General features: G+C 37.5%; 1 protein-coding gene across 1 annotated transcript in view; it reads right to left on the reverse strand.

Moving 5' to 3' along the window:
- Positions 1-1457: 1457 nt before the first annotated feature.
- Znf182 (zinc finger protein 182) overlaps positions 1458-17005 on the reverse strand; it is a 76069-nt gene continuing 60521 nt past the window's right edge. The window contains exons 3-5 of the mRNA XM_085685071.2: positions 9490-9616; positions 9180-9314; positions 1458-4206 (exon numbers count right to left, since the gene is read on the reverse strand). Of these exons, the coding sequence (XP_085541197.1) occupies positions 2564-4206; positions 9180-9314; positions 9490-9616 (1905 nt within the window). The 3' untranslated portion in view covers positions 1458-2563. The remainder of the gene's footprint in view (positions 4207-9179; positions 9315-9489; positions 9617-17005) is intronic.

Here is a 17005-nt window from a genome sequence, read left to right on the forward strand (position 1 = left end):
AGTTCTCTTGGATATCTTTTCTGTAGACTGTACCAGGAACAAGCTAATCAGTGCTACATTTCCTCTACCTGCAATTGGACATGTCCATGTGATTTACAGAGCTAAGAAGATAAAGTAAGGATGAGGATGCACCAGAGTGTGAGAGTACTTCACATGTTTGAGCTCCAGCACTGAAATAACACCTCCATCCAACATAAGCCTACTGCTCACTTTTTTCAGAAATAAAAAAAAGAGGCTGGAAAGATAGCCCAGTTGTTAAGAACATTCTTACAGGGGACCCAAGCTTAGCAAATATTTATACATTAAATAGTGTTTGATTGGGTCTATGGAGTTTGAGCAACAATTATTGAAAGCAGTTGTAATGAAGTTTCTAAATGCAATTTAGAAATCTGTATCAAAGTAATTTAACTTCTAGGGTTTGACTCTGGAAAATAAATACAGACATGCATCAACAAAAATAATCTGGGTGACTCTCTGGCTTCAATATGCATACATATATGCAAATGAGCACATGCTTGCATGTATGTGCATGTGCACACATGTATACACACACACACACACACATACTTTTATTTATTTTTAGTGAGCTCTACATTTTTCTCTGCTCCCCTCCCCTTCAACCCTCTCCCAAGGTTCCCATGCTCCCAATTTACTCAGGCGATCTTGTCTTTTTCTACTTCTCATGTAGATTATATCTATGTATGTCTCTCTTAGGGTCCTCATTGTTGTCTAGGTTCTCTGGGATTGTGATTTCTGGGCTGGTTTTCTTTGATTTATGTCTAAAAACCACACACACTCTCTTAAAAAAGGTGATTAGAAAGGCACAGACAGACTCTCAAGTCTAATTCATCTGTTTTGATAAGTATAAACCCTGCTGGTCTCCAGGTTTTACATAGCTTGGGTTTCTTACTAATGCTACCAATGAATAGCCATATTAGCAAGAGGGCTACAAATACAGTAATTCACAAACAAGGTATCTTTTTCTGTAGTGAATGTTGTTATACTGCTGTCATGGATCTCAATTTCATTCTGATCTTGGAAAATCCATGTCGCTAGCACTAGTGACATATTTGGAGCAAGTTATTCTGCTTCCTATTGAATTGGTGTTTTATGCTTCTTGTAAAAAGTGTTTATATATGTGGTCATTTAAATAATTTTAAGATTTGAAAAAGTACCAATGAACTTTAATAAAGTAACTTCCCACGGGTGTTACTGTGTACCCTAAATATGTTCCAGTTTCAGTTATTTTAGGCTTATGTAATATGGTCTGGTGATCTTAGAATCACTTTACTTCATGTTTAGGAAAAAAAGGCCTACATATCTTGGGAATTGATTGAATAATTTGCTTCTTTGTTTTGTGGTTATTCAATTTATTCACTGAAAATAAACTTCATTGAGCTTATATACATTATGTGTTATGGATTCTGTATCTAGAGTTAACTATTAAAGGAACAAAATACAGTTTTCAAGATTTATTTTTCAAAAAGGTAGTATATCCTCACTGTACAACTTTCTAAAGCTATGAGAGAATACACAGGTGTCTCCATGTTTCATCTCCCTAGTCACCTACTGCCTCATTCCCTTCAATAAGATAATAATGGTAATCAGATTTTCATATTCCTTTCCAGAAACAGCTTACACATAAATCAGTTATGTACTTACCATTTTCTCATTTTTATATACAAACGGTAGAACATCATACTCACTGCACCCTGCTTTTCCTATCTAATGATGTAACTTGGTGACTACCCCAAATTTCTGCAGAAATAATATCTATGTTCTTTTTTCCTCTTGAGTTTGTGGTATGAATATGTCAGTTTCAGGAAGCAAAAATGCCATTTTGACAGCTTCTAATATTTTGTTTTCAAACAACACATCAACAAATAACATCTGTGTTTTGATCATTTTATACACGTGAGTAAAATGTATCCCTAGAAATGGAAATGCATTTGTAAATTTGATTGCTTTTAAATGCTTTTCTTTGAATGAGAACAGTTGGACTTGCTGTTTGCCAGAGGTTCTTAAGGTGGAATATGCCAGGGTCACACTCTACACAGAGCAGTTTTCTAAACAACTGAGATACCCCTTACCTTATGTTACTTCTTTCAGACTTTACTTTCCTTAAATCACCAAACAAGACCAACTATATCCCGTTATTTTCCTTCCCCATCTTCAGCTGTCCTTCAAATCTGTTAGATTACTTTCTGTAAATATAAACTCTGTCTCCCCGTTTCTCCCCAGCCCTCCTGTGGTCTTTGTCACAGCTGTCTCTGGTCATTCACCTTAGAGTGTATTTTAATTCTCAGAGGAGAGTTCTTAACTATGCTGACTCACTTCTGAAGCTCTGAAATCTCTTGCACTGGTGTCTTATTGCCTTTCATTCTAACAGCCCTATGGTTACAGTGGTTTCCAAAGAAATTACACATCTGCTTCTTTTTCCATGTGCATTAGGGTGAAAACAGATGAAAAGAAATGCTGAATTTATCCTAATGATTAGAGTAGAATTCAGGTACCATTTAAATATTAAATTAACACATCTTTCCTTTGGGGCATATGATAGACACTATTGCTTTGTTCCATATTGCATATTGAGTTTTGACTTGTGAGTGAGGCCTCTTCCATGGGGTTCCTTTCCTGTATGGGTTCTCTGATGTACAATAAGGTTGGATTTCTGGGTAAAGGCTTTCTCACATTCTGCACACTTATAAGGCTTCTCTCCAGTGTGAGTTCTTTGATGTACAGTGAATGTGGATTTTTCCCTGAATGCTTTGCCACATTCTGTGCATTCATAGGGCTTTTCTCCTGTATGTGTTCTCTGATGGATGATGAGCTGTGACTTCTGGCTAAAAGCTTTCCAGCACACAAGGCATTCATAGGGTTTCTCTCCTGTGTGGATCCTCTGATGGATAATGAGCTTTGATTTTTCTCGGAATGCTTTCCCACATTCATTACATTTATAGGGTTTTTCTTCAGTATGAGTTCTTTGATGTATAATGAGATAGGACTTCTGAGAAAATGCCTTTTCACATTCATTGCATTCATAGGGTTTCTCTCCAGTGTGACCTCGCTGATGTAGCATGAGATAGGATTTCTGAGAGAAGGCTTTCTCACATTCATTACATTCAAATGGTTTCTCTCCTGAATGAGTTCTTTGATGCACACCTAGATTTGACTTTTGGGTGAAAGTTTTCCCACACACATCACATTTGTAGGGCTTCTCACCAGTGTGAGTTCTTTGGTGCACAATAAGGGTTGACTTTTCATTGAAAGACTTCCCACATTCAGTACATTTATGAGGTTTCTCTCCAGTGTGTGTTCTTTGATGTATAATGAGGGCTGACTTATCACTGAATGTTTTCTTACACTCATTACATTCATGAGGCTTCTTTCCTGTGTGAGTGCTATGGTGTATTATTAGGTCAAGTTTCTGTATGAAAGATTCCCCACACTTGGTACATTCATAGGTTTTCTCTCCTGTGTGGGTTTTTTGATGGACAATGAGGTTTGACTTCTGAGTGAAGGCTTTCCCACACTCATTACATTCATAAGGTTTCTCTCCTGTATGAGTTCTATAATGTATGATGACAGTTGACTTTTCTCTGAAGGCTTTGCCACATTCTGGACATGCAAAGGGTCTTTCTCCTGTATGAGTTCTGAGGTGTATAATGAGCTGAGACTTTTGGCTAAAAGCTTTCCCACATTCGGTACATTCAAATGGTTTCTCTCCTGTATGAGTTCTCCAATGTACAATGAGGTGTGACTTTTTGCTGAAGGTTTTCTGACATGTAGTACACTCAAAAGGCTTCTCTCCATTTTTAATTCTCTGATGAAGGCTAAGACCTTTCTTTTGCCTGAGGGTTTTCTCATATTCTTCATATCCATAGGGTTTCACTATGAAATTAGGTTTTTCATATTCTGTATGGAAGAATAATTTTGCACATCCAGTATCATGTTTATTTTCTGTAGAGCTTCTACCAAGTAGGCTTAAATGGTCCATGATATTATTTCCAAATGATTCCAATTCAGGGGATTTTTGCATTGCAACACCAAGGTTTGTGTTCAGATGAAATGTGTTTCCAAATTCAGTATAGTTCTGGCAACTCTTGGTATCTATTTTATCATCAGGAAACCCAACTTGCATCAACAAATAATTATTTTGTTGATCCAGATATTGTCTCTCAAATGGTTCATTAACTTGGCAGACTTCTAGAAAAAAAGCACAGTAAAATATATACATATATACACACACACATACACACACACACATACACACACACACATACACACACACACATACACACACACATACATATACACACACTTGTCATTATGGGGATTAGACTTTTTCCAGAAATGCCATGACCTCAACTATTACTGCCATACTGCTACTGACCACCTGAGATGCAGATTTAGCAGATCCTAGGTTGGGCTTGACTCTAATTGTATCCTTTGTTTTTGAGACAGGGTTTCTCTGTTGCTTTGGAGCCTTTCTTGGAACTAGTTCTTGTAGATCAGTCTGTCTTCAAACTCACAGAGATCTGTCTGCCTCTGCCTCCAGAGTGCTGGTATTATGGGCATGAATCACCACCACTTGGCTTCTAAGTGTATCTTATAAGAGCTTTCCCCATGATTCAGATGAGACTGTCACATCATTTTATCAGAGTACCAATGGAGAGAGACCTTTTAGTCATGTCCTGCCTTTTTTATGATCAAGAAAAATTTCCCATAACATCTCTCATCATTAATTCTTAGTTATATGAACTTATTTTTGAGATAGGGTCTCCTTATGTAGACCTGGGTGGCCTGGAACCACCATGTAGACTAGGTTTACTTTGAACTCATAAAAATCCACATTTTTGTAACATTTTATATAATCAACAATCAATAGACCAAGATCTATACCAGTGCAAAGTATTCATATCTATATCATATCCCCCTTTAAATGTAAACAAACATCTATAAACAATATTTGGGAATTTGGATATAGTTCTCTCTAAACCGATTCCTGCTTTTTGTTAGATGAAGTATTGGGAGGGGGTTCATGGAGACATTCTGGGGGGGTCTTGAGCCATCAAACCACATTAGTCTGGAAGGAATCCACAGGTTCTCATCCTCTGTGGAAACAAATGTAATGTAGAACCTCTTTTCCAAAGTAAGATATACTTAGACCTAAATTTTGAAGTCAAGATACCTTTAATACATATATATTGGTTTAGCTTAACAGCTCATAAAATGAAATGTCTCTTTGTACTTAACTCATTCACAGTCAAAAATTTAAAGAAAACACAATAATAAACATAATCCAGACTCTCTGTATATATTCCATCTTTATGTGGCTTATTTTTTTCACTCTATTACTTGTTTTTACAAGTTTAATATTTATTTTATTATCTTTACTCCTTTAACCTATGACTGTTTCTACTCTTTTGTATTGTAACACTCTATTCTCCTTTTCCTCTCTCTCAAGTCTATGTACATTTATCTAACACTGTGACACATTCAGAGGATTATTTTTGTCTGAATCTGTCTTTATTGCATATCTGTAATTATTTTCTGACTAGGAGTGCTATTTTTTAAAGTGCTAAGCAGGCAAGTCTAGGACCAATTCCATGGTTTTAACTGTTGGCTCTGCTCAGTTCAACATGGCGGAGGTCCGTTCACAAGATGTGTCTCATTGTCATGAAAGTCCGTCCTTCATAAATAATAATAATAATAATAGATGCTATAGAGATTTGTATTTCTGTGGATCTTGCTCTGTTGATACAAATTTAAGGTCAATTTTGTTATATGTATATTTCTGTTCTTGATTAAGGTATTGTGTTTGTGCAGCTCATTTAAAAATGTAATGTATAATTAAGGAATACCGGTTAATAGATAGTCATCTATAATAGTCAAGCTTGTAGTCATGTTAGTTAGGTTTTCTAGATGTACAAAGATATATTTCAGTTGGATAGTCTTCAAATCTTTCAAAGACTAGCAGAATATGGCATTTAAAATGTTTTAAGAACTTGGGACTTTTCATGACAATGCAACACATCTGCTCCTGGTAGCACCAATCTACTTCAAGAGGAATACGGGCATTGAAGAGGCTCCTTATGGAATTTGCTAGCCGTTTTGGCAAGAAACTGCACTTGTCTGAACTGCTTTATAGTATGTTGTATGAACTGGACATGCAGGACCCATAGACAAATGACTGCTGAAGTTGCCTAAAAGAAGGTGAGACTGTCTTTCAGGGTTCCTGCTTCATAAAAGAGTCTGCCAGATATTCTGCAGGACACAAAAGAAAGTAACTGACAAACCGCCAATATAGGTGGACCTGTCTTTGAAATTTCCTGCTTTATAGAAAAGTCGGCCAGATAGTATGGGCCTGTAGGCTGAAGATGGGTGCCCCAATGTTACAGAAGAACCTTGGGTGTGACTGTCCAGGCAGCGAGAGGTCTCTGTCAATTCTAGAGTTTTGGAAGTTGCTTACAATGTACTTCCTGTTAACTTAGGTAATATTATATCCTTTTGGGGTCTTTGATGGAGATAGTTATAATTATAGTTTTCCTTAGTGGTGACAAAACATAAAGTAGATATAAATATTGTAACTGTAATTCTTGCCTGATAACTGTTTTATGTGATTTTACTATGTTAAAGTTAAAACCTTCCTTTTTATTTAGACAGAAAAAGGGAGGTTTTGTGGGATTCCCCTCTGTATGCTGTGAATGCCTTTGGCTAATAAAGAAACTGCTTGTCCTATGACAGAACAGAATAGAGCTAGGTGGGAAAACTAAACTGAATGCTGGGAGACAGAAGGCGGAGTTAATGAGATGCCATGTAACTGCCACAGGAGATAGACGCTGGAACTTTGCCCAGTAAGCCACAGCCATGTGACGATGCACAGATTAATAGAAGTGGATTAATTTAAGATATAAGAGCTAGCTAGCAATATGCTTAAGTGATTGGCCAAGCAGTGATTTCATTAATATATTCATTAATATAGTTTCTGAGTGATTATTTTGGGTCTGGGTAGCCGGAAAACAAACAAGCAGCCTCCGACTACAGTCCAGGAAGATGTCCTGTGGCCCTCTGGTTATTTCTGGTTAACTGGGGTAAAGTCACCAGTTGTTTTCTGGTCTGCCTTGTATCTGTGTTTTCACACCCTGTTGACACTGGGGACCAAGTCAAACTTGGGGTGGTCCAGCATCTTGGCACCGTCAGCAGGGCTCCAAAGCCTAGGATGCATAACAAAGCCTTATAGTACATTGGGTGCCCAACTTAGAGTTTGGAAAGGCCCGATATGTGAATGTTAGGTAGTCCAGAGGTTTTCAAAAAGGCAACTAAATCAGCCTTCTGTCTTTAAATTCTCTTGGTCAGACTGGTGAAACATCTGTGAGATATCAATTGTTACTGTTGTCTTTTTTATTTTTGTCTTGTGTTATGTGTCTGGTATTTCTGTATATTATGACTTGGGATGGGTGATGTGGAGCTTGGTGGCTAATTTGCAGCATTTCCACTAGTCAAAGCTGGAATAGTTCAACTCATAAAAATAGCAAGACACCTCACTGAAAACAGGAACAAGATAAGGTTGTCCACTCTCTACATATCTATTCAATATAGTACTTGAGGTTCTAGCTAGAGCAATAAGAGATACCATTTGGTATCTCAATCATACCACAAGAACATGTGCTCAACTATGTTCAAAGCAGCATTGTTTGTCACAGCTTGAACCTGGAACCAACCTAAATGCCCTTTGACTAAAAAATGGATAAAGAAAATGTGGTACATTTACACAGAGTACTACACAGTGGAGAAAAATGACATCCTGGAATTTGCAGGCAAGTGGATAGATCTAGAAAACATCATATTGAATGAGGTAACCCAGACCCAGAAAGACAAATATATGGCTTTTAGACAAAAAGCAAAGAAAACCAGCCTACAATTCAGAACCCCAGAGAACCTAGACAACAATGAGGACACTAAGAGAGACATACATGGATCTAATCTACATGGAAATTAGAAAAAGACAAGATCTTCTGAGAAAATTGGGAGCATGGGGATCATGGAAAAGGGTATAAAAGGAGGGGGGAAGGAAGGAGAGGAGTGGAGAAAAATATATAGCTCAATAAAAACAATAAAAAATATACCAAAGCAATTTCTTATGACAAAATGTTTGGCCTATCACAGTGAGTCATACCTATCATTAGCACTGTTGAGGCTGAGGCAGGAGGTTATAAGCTTGAAGCATACCTGGGCAAAACATTGAGCACCTGCCACAAAAGGGAATTAAGACTGCTTATATCTATAGAGCTATAAATGCTACACAGAAAAGTATTCAGATGCAGCTACATAGTTCTTGGGTATTTACCCAAAGAACTCCAAATCAACATATCATACATATCACAGAGATCTGTGGAATATTCCTTTACACTCTATGAATATATGTCACTGTGGCTGGTTTAATAAAGAAGTTGACTCTGCTGTAGCTAGGCAGGATGAGGTTAGGCAGGAGAACCAGACCAAGAAGAAGAGGAAGGGAGAAGTCTCGGGAGTCATGAGGAGATGCAGAGAAAACAGGATATGAACTTGCCATGTTGAGAAAATGTACCTAGTCATGTGGCAGATCAAAGATAAGAAATATGGGTTAATTTAAGTTATAAGAGCTAGTTATTGATAACTATTGGCTGAGCGTCTATAATTAATAAAGAATCTCGGTGTGGTTATTTGGGAAGTGATCGGCAGGACAGAAAATTTCCACCTACAGAGAGACTTGTACATCAATGTCTACTGTAGCACTACTTAAAATAGTTAAATTAAGTTAAATTAAAGAAAATTTACCTTGCCCAACATAGAAGTAGGTAAAGAAAATAATGGTATATATGCACAACAGATTTCTTTTCAGTTATAAACAATGAAATCTATCTCCATCCATCACCAGATGAGGGTTCTATGGTGATATGCAAGATATTGATCAGTGTGGCTATAGGATAGGGCCAGTTCAGGTGCCCTCTCCTCAGCTGTTCAAGGAGCAAGCTGGGGACATCTCCTTGGGCACCTGGGAACCTCTCTAAAACAGAGACAACTGTGCATGACAAACCTGATGGAAATAATTAGGAAGGAAAAAGAGAAGGAAGCCATTCCAGAATCTGATCTAGCTTACAAGAAAAACAGGATAGAGGGCTGCATTAAGATATTACCTGGAAAGCTCCAAACAGAAATTTTCCTGTCTTCTGGCTCTGGTTCTTCTACTTCCAGCTTAATAATGAGATCTGGTTTAGTAACCTGCTGTTCTGAGGTTGATAAATGATATATACCTCCTTGGTCTTCAGATCCTGAAACAGAAGAAGTTACACTTTGTGGTCAGTACAGGGGACCTACCACTTCACACAAACAATTCAACCAATATTTTTCCTTTCCTTTAAGGAAAGAAAATTTGAAATCAAGCAAGCAAAGTCCCCTACACTAGATACAATAACTATCAAAAATTACTTGAAGAAGTCATCTTACCCACAGAGACAAGGTTGCTGTAGGTCTCAAGCATCACATCTCTGTATAGGGTCCTCTGTGGATGGTTCAGGTATTGCCACTCCTCCTGGGTGAAATCCACAGCTACATCCTCAAATGTTACTAGTTCCTGTAATAGGAAGTTTCTTTTATTCTAAAATGCTGACCACTGGGGGATAAGGATATGAGGAAACTTGTAATTGAGCTCCTAGTTCATCAAGATGCCTCCTTCACAACACTCTAATAGCCTATTTTGAAGGAGAATCACAAATCATGAGAGAAAATGATTGCATTAAGTGATAAAATATTTAAGACAATACAATATTATCATAAGGATAGGTATCTAGGACAACAGAATCCAAGTGTGTACAGGGGTTAGAGAGATGGTTCAATATTTAAGAATGCTTGCTGCTCCTCCAGAAGACTTGAGTTTGGTTGTTAGCACAAAAATCAAATGGCTCATAATAGTCTATAACTAGCCATGTCTTCTTGTGGCCTCCATGGGTACCTTCACATACACGGCACACACAGACTACTCATAAGTTAAAAATAAATCTTTAAAAAAATTAAATATGTATAGACACCAGACTTAATGTTGGCACAATAACAGTAAGAAGGAGCTCTTCAATAAATGCAAGTGGATTATTGGATACTTATGTGAGACAAACAAAACTGAACTTCCCTTGCCTTCAGCTACAGATAAACCCCAAATTTAATGTGAGAAGTAGTAATGAGGTGTCTATAAAATGCCTGGAGGGCTTCTCATTTCCATTCTTCTGTCCATCTGTAACCACTTCATCTCCAACCACTTTTTCTGACCGAAAATCAGAGTACCCTGGCTGATCTGTAATCCAGTTAGCCAAAAGTTCTGCTCTGCAGGATTGAACCCAAGCTGAGGCCCTCAACATTAAAAGATATTGATAAATAATAATTAGATTATTGCCACAAACTCTGGAAGAACTTTACCTTAAATTCCTGAAACCCTCGTATAAATCCTGTACAATGACTCACTCAATGCAGATATACCCATTGGCTGTCTCTTTCTTTATCTTACTACCCACTGTGAAGGATTTCCTTAATAAATTATTGGGACAGATCACCTGCTTATCTGTCTCTTTAGTACTCTGATTTGTCTTATCTCCAAACACATTGGGAAATTCCCTTGTGGGAATTCCCCTGTTCAATTTTAGCTGGGGGTTTGGCAAGACAAAACAGTAATACAGGAAATTAAAAAAAAGCAACAAAATTTTCCAGAGGCCAAACTGTGAGACATGAAAAACTCTTCATAAAGAAAAAGATGTGCAAGTGTTATAAGATTTAAAGTATAACAGTGAAAAGGCAAGTCATATTCAGTTAAGTGAAAATTTAAGTCACACTGAGACATCACTATATACCATAATATATGTGTGCTGGTTAGGTTTTTCCAACGAGATACAAACTAGAGTCACCTATGGAGAGGAACCTCAATTGAGTAGTTACTGCCATATAATTTGACCTACAGGCACATCTGTGGTGTATTTTCTTAATTGCTAATTGATGCGGGAGGGCCCATACCACTGTGACAGCAACATCCCTAGGCAGTTGAGCCTGGGTATAAGAGAAAAGTAGCTGAGCAAAGCAGAAAGAGCAAGCCCATAAGGAATATTCTTTCATAGTCTCTGCTTCAGTTCATCCCTCCAGTTTCTTGAAAATTATTCCAACAAGTGATTTTAAAATAACTGCATCATAAAAAATACCCCATCAAAATGCATCACTGACCTAAAGGCAATATCTAAACCCGTAGTATTTGTAAGAAAGAAGTATGAGATAAAATCCCTTAAATCCTGATTAGCCAAGTATCACAAAAATTTCAGATACTCACTCTTAAAGATAATGAAAAGACAGGTCACAGAATAGAAGTAAATATTGCAGATCAGATATCTGATAACCTGAAAAGTACCATTAGACAATTGGAAAGTATACAACTCAAATAAGATATAAGAACAATCTGCAAATATAAAAGCAAGTATTAAAACAGAAGTGAAATATTTTACCAAACAAGACATATAAATGGCAAATAAATACATAAAAGGTTTCCAACATCATTAGTCATCAGGGAAATGCAAATTAAAACCACAATGAATGATATTCCATCACATATCTATTAGAATAGGAGACTTCACAATCAAGTAGTGTAGATATGGAGCCACTAGATCTCTGTTGTCACAGACATGAAGGTAGAAACAGTACAGGCCTTTGGGAACAGTTTTTCAACTGTCCATGAAATTAATAATAAACTATTAAACAACCCAGCAATAATGTTCCTAGGTATTTCACCCCAGTGAAATGAAAGCCACAAAGCCTCCAAAAGCTTATAAATGAACATTTATTTTTTAATCATCCAAACATGAAACAACCTAAGCACTTTTCAGTCAGCAAATGAACAAACTTGAATCCACATAATGTCAACAATAAAAATAAAGGAATTAATGATATAGGTGATAATACAGATAGCAAATGTACTGATATAAATGAAAGAAGCCAGGCTCAAGTAGCTATCTGTTGTATGATTCCACTTACATAACTAATGTGAATGTTAAAAAATGCAGAGACATAAAATATACCAGTGGTTAGAGGACCAGGTGCAGCAGAGGCTGACTACAAAGGGAGTAACAGAACTCTTGCCTCCATTGTGGTGGTGGTTATATAGCTATGGGTTAACAGAACTATACACTAAAAGGATCTATTTTGTTGTATGTAAATTATATCTTAGCTTATTAAAATTAAAAATAAAGAGCTTTCAAGTTGTCTAGAATAAATACGTTTGTATAAACCCAAATCTTTCCATATAGGGACTTAAGAAGTAGATCTGTAGCAGAGCACTAGTCTAGCATGTCCAAAGCATTGGGCTGAATCTTCAACATTTGGAAAAAAAACACAACTTATCAAAGATCCCTCAAATCTCTTCATAAACATACCAATAAACTTTACTGCTCATCAAAGCATACAGTACCACTCATAACCAACACTTTCAGTATAATGTATAAAACAAATTAGAGATTACTACAGAATGTTCTAATTACCTATAAACACCAAACTAACAAGCAAAAAAAAAAAATCAAAAAAACAAAAACAAAAAACCCCCAAACCTCCAGCTCAGTTGTCTTTTAGTATCTTTCCATGAACAGTTCAGGAGTACAAGAGGGGTCTGAAAAGCCAGAGTAGAGTGGGTAAATGAACTTAAGGTTCATCATTAAGAAAGATGCCCAGTGCCTTGCCATCTATGTACATGAGAAGTACCGAAAAACTGATCTACTATATAAAAAAAAACCCTGATAGTTGTAGGAAAAATGTGCAGGACCCAAGGTGACAATCATGAAAAGCATTACTTCTGAAGGTGAAAATGTAAACAAAGGAATAAAGAAGCATTTGACGTTTTGGTAGTGGCAGGACAAAAACAGAAGGGGAAAATTAGGGTCATGCACGTTATGGTTCAAATATGAAATGTACTTCATAATGCTCTGAACCTTTTTGCTCATTAGCTGGTGGCACTGTTTTGGGAGGTTTTGGGCTTTAGTAAATGGTTCATAGGGAAACTAGGTTACTAGCAAGTAGGGCTCTAATGGTTATGTGTGCTTCTGGTTCTGGTTCCTTGCCCAAAGACTAGTTTTGCCAAGAAGAAAACAAACTCCGAGTGGAGTGTCTTTGGTGCTCAACATTCTCTCAGGAATAGATCAGTGCTGTCAGGAACAGTCGTGTCTCATGCCAACAGAACCCCAAGTTATTTAAATGCTATATTCTCCAACTCTTTGAAGTGGTTGAAGATTACATATCTATGCAGAACGCAATCTCTATGTATCTAAAGAACATGATTAGTCTAACTATAAGTATGACAAACGTAGATGACTATTGACCTATAATTCTTAATACCTATATAATTTAAAGACTAAAACTTCATATTAGAATATTAAACAATCTTTAAACAACTGTGCAACAAATGAGGGAAATGACCTCAAAATATAAACAATGTATAAGTATCTTGATCAGAGGTAGAAATGAATATTGCAATATGATAAATATATCCTAAAATTATATCAATATACAAAATTATTTAAGTAGAGGTAGAAGTATGCATGCATACAATATGACAAAATAACTTTGCCTAGGTATATAAAAATTATAGATGAAAATAGGAACATATTCAATATTATTTAAGTTTTCATCAATATACAAGAATCTATACCAATATAAATGGCCTATAAATAATAGCTTACAAGTAGTTACTCTATTACTTATTATTAGTGTGAGTAAGCTCACACAAATCTATTATCCTATTCAATTTCCCTCCTCTTTTTCAAAGAGATTCCTGAGCTTAGATAATTTCCACACAACCCCAATCCTGTAACAGTTATAATCAATCCCTAAATGATGTCCCTAACCCTGAGGACAAACTTTATTGGGAGAGGTGATGTCACCTTCTAGAATTACTTCCAGCTGTCATGGAGTGATGTTCTCTCCATGGGATCCTGTGAAAGTAAAATGATGGTTAAGTTTCAAGATTACTATCTGACATAATTGCACATAATCTCTGAGTATTCAGTAGGGTTTTTCTGAGGTTCCTATTTGGAGTTCTGGCCAGAACGTTGTAAAAAATGTACCATTTCACCTAACCAAGTTGGAACCATCTTGAGCAGCTGGTACTCGAAACAGGTCTTATAGTAGCGCTATCAGTATCATGATGTCATATCAATCAGGTGGAGTTGCTGTGGGGCCCCATCTTCTTCCTGGAAACTTCAAAGATTATTGCAGGAAAATTAATTGTTCATTGTGGAAAACTGAAACATTATTTATACAGACATATATTCAATGAAAGGTATGCTAGAGACAAAAATAAGTATAAAGTAATTTTTTTCTAAATTATTTCTTCTTTCTGTCCCATACCATGTCTCCTGACATGAGACAGAAACTCTAAATTTTTATTTTAACAACATGTTTGGATTTAGAGAAGGAGAGAGCCATTGTCCAACTCCAAAGCCAGCTTTGATTTTTAAGTGAGTCATGACTATTATCTTAGTTAGTATTCAGAGATTCTTACCCTCAGATGACACGTCCTGACAAGTGATAATTCTCTTTGATTAGTGATCCTATCTGGATAATTATCTTTTTCTCTTTAGGGATCTAGATGTCCAGGGTCTCTTGACTTTCTGAAGATGAGTATTTTCCTGCCAAGACAAGAACAGAACCCTGCCCAAACACTTATGAGATTTCCTTACCACCTGATTGTTCGTCACCTCTGTGAGCCATCATTTCTCTTTCTCAAGAGATTTCTCCTTTTCAAAATGAATTTTTAGTAATTTTGATGGTATCCATAACTTTTCTTCTCCTGTTGAAATGAGAGCAAACCCCCCTTTCCAACGCAGTACATCTCCTGGTTTCCATTGTGAGGTCAACATATCCTTTAATTTAAATACACCGGCTGATTTAATTCAGAAGACTTTTCTATTATTGAATGTCTCTCTGCTGCTATTGTTCCTTTCTCATTAATGTTAAGAAAATTCAAGCTCAATAAAACATTATGTAATCTATTTCTGGGGGTGTTTTCCATCCCTTTCTGTTTGTTTAACATATCCTTTTTAGTTTGATTTTATCTTTCTGTAACTGTCTGACCTGTAGGATTGTGTGGTATACCTGTAATATGCTTTATATTATAATAAGCAAAAACCTGTTTCACTTTCCTAGAGACACATGCTGGACCATTATCTGTCTTTATTTGTGCAGGTATACCCAATGATGGCCATAATTTCTTTCTTTTTTTAAATTTTTTTTCTCAAAGTTTATTAAAATACAAAAGTCTCCATTTCCGCCCCTCCTCCCAACTCCCTCACACTCCCCCCACTCCCTACCCTCCTCCCTCTCCATCCCCAAGAGCAGTCAGGGTCTCCTGCCCTGTGGGTAGTTCAAGCTCCTCCCCCCTCCCTCTAGGTCCAGGCAGGTGAGCATCCAAACAGACTGGATCCCAGAAATCCAGTATATGCAGAGGAAACAAGTCCCAGTGTCATTGTCAATGGCTTTTCAGAAAGACTCCGGGCCAGCCACATTCAGAGAATCCGGCCTCATTCAGAGAATCTAGCTGGATCACGTGCTCGCTCAATCCCAGTCAACTGGCCTTGGTGAACTCTCATTAGATCAGTCCCCTTGTATCAGTGGGTGATCGCACCCCTCGCGGTCCTGATTTCCTTTTTCATGTTCTTCCTCCTTCTGCTCTTCATTTGGACCTTGGGGGACTCCGTCCGGTGCTCCAATGTGGGTCTCCGTCTGTATCGCCATCCATCGTCGGATGAAGGTTCCCTCTGATCTTGCCTTCCTTGCTCACGTTCTCTTTCCTTCTACTTCTCGTTTGGACCTAGGGAGTTAAGTCCAGTGTTCCAATGTGGGTCTCCGTCTCCATCTCCATCCATCGCCAGATGAAGTATCTATGGTGATAAGCAAAATAGTCATCAGTATGGTTATGGGCCAAGGCCAGTTCAGGCACCCTCTCCTCTGTCCAGAGAACAATCTGGGGATCTCTCCTTGGACCTGGGATCCCATTTACAGTCAAGTCTCTAGTAAACCCTAAACTGACTCCCTTAGTTGAGATATATTCTTCCCTGATCCCATATCTATCCTTCCTCCCTCCCCCCTTCCCAGCCCCCCGAGCATTCCCCCTTCCTCCCCTGCTCCCTTCTCTCTAACCCTTTCCCCTTCCAACTACCCTCCTACCCCCCCATACACCCAAGGTTACCTGGGACTCTTGTCTATTTCCAATCTCCAGGAGGAAAACTACCTGAATTTTCTTCAGGTTCACCCTCCTATCCAGCTTCTCTAGGATCACGAACAATAGGCTCAAAGACCTTTAATTATGATGGCCATAATTTCTAATAAATGTGTGATTACTGAATCAGCCTTTTCTGAGCTCAAAGCAGTTGTCCATTGAAAACCTGAATATGTGTCTATGCTGTGGTGCACATATTTTAATTTTCCAAATTCCTTAAAGTGGAACACATCCATCTACCAGATTTCATTCCTTTGAGTACCCTTTGGGTTTGTCCCTGCAGATATCAGTGTTTGGTTATAGAAAGAGCAAGTAGGGCATCTCTTTATAATCTTCTTAGCTTGTTACCATGTAATAGAAAACTCTTTTTTAAAAACCTTTGCTATTGACAAGATGTTTTTTTATAAAATTCTGAGGCCTTCAACAGATTTCCAATCAATAATCAATCAATTTCTGCATTACCTTGTGCTAGAGGACCTGGCAGACCCATACGGGATCAGACGTGTGTTATGTATATGGGACAGAGCCTATTCCTGATTATATCTTCATGATGTAGGAGGGTCATCTGTCTATGTGTTACTTTCATTGGTTAATAAAGAAACTGCTTTACCTGATAGGTCAGAACATAGGTGGGTGGAGTAGACAGAACAGAATGCTGGGAAGAAGGCAATGAGGCAGACACCATTGGTCTCCTCTCTGAGATGGACATGGGTTAGAATCTTCCCGGTA

Source organism: Myodes glareolus, chromosome X (genome assembly GCF_982192425.1).
Source record: "Myodes glareolus chromosome X, mMyoGla1.1, whole genome shotgun sequence".
NCBI classification, from domain to species: domain Eukaryota; kingdom Metazoa; phylum Chordata; class Mammalia; order Rodentia; family Cricetidae; genus Myodes; species Myodes glareolus.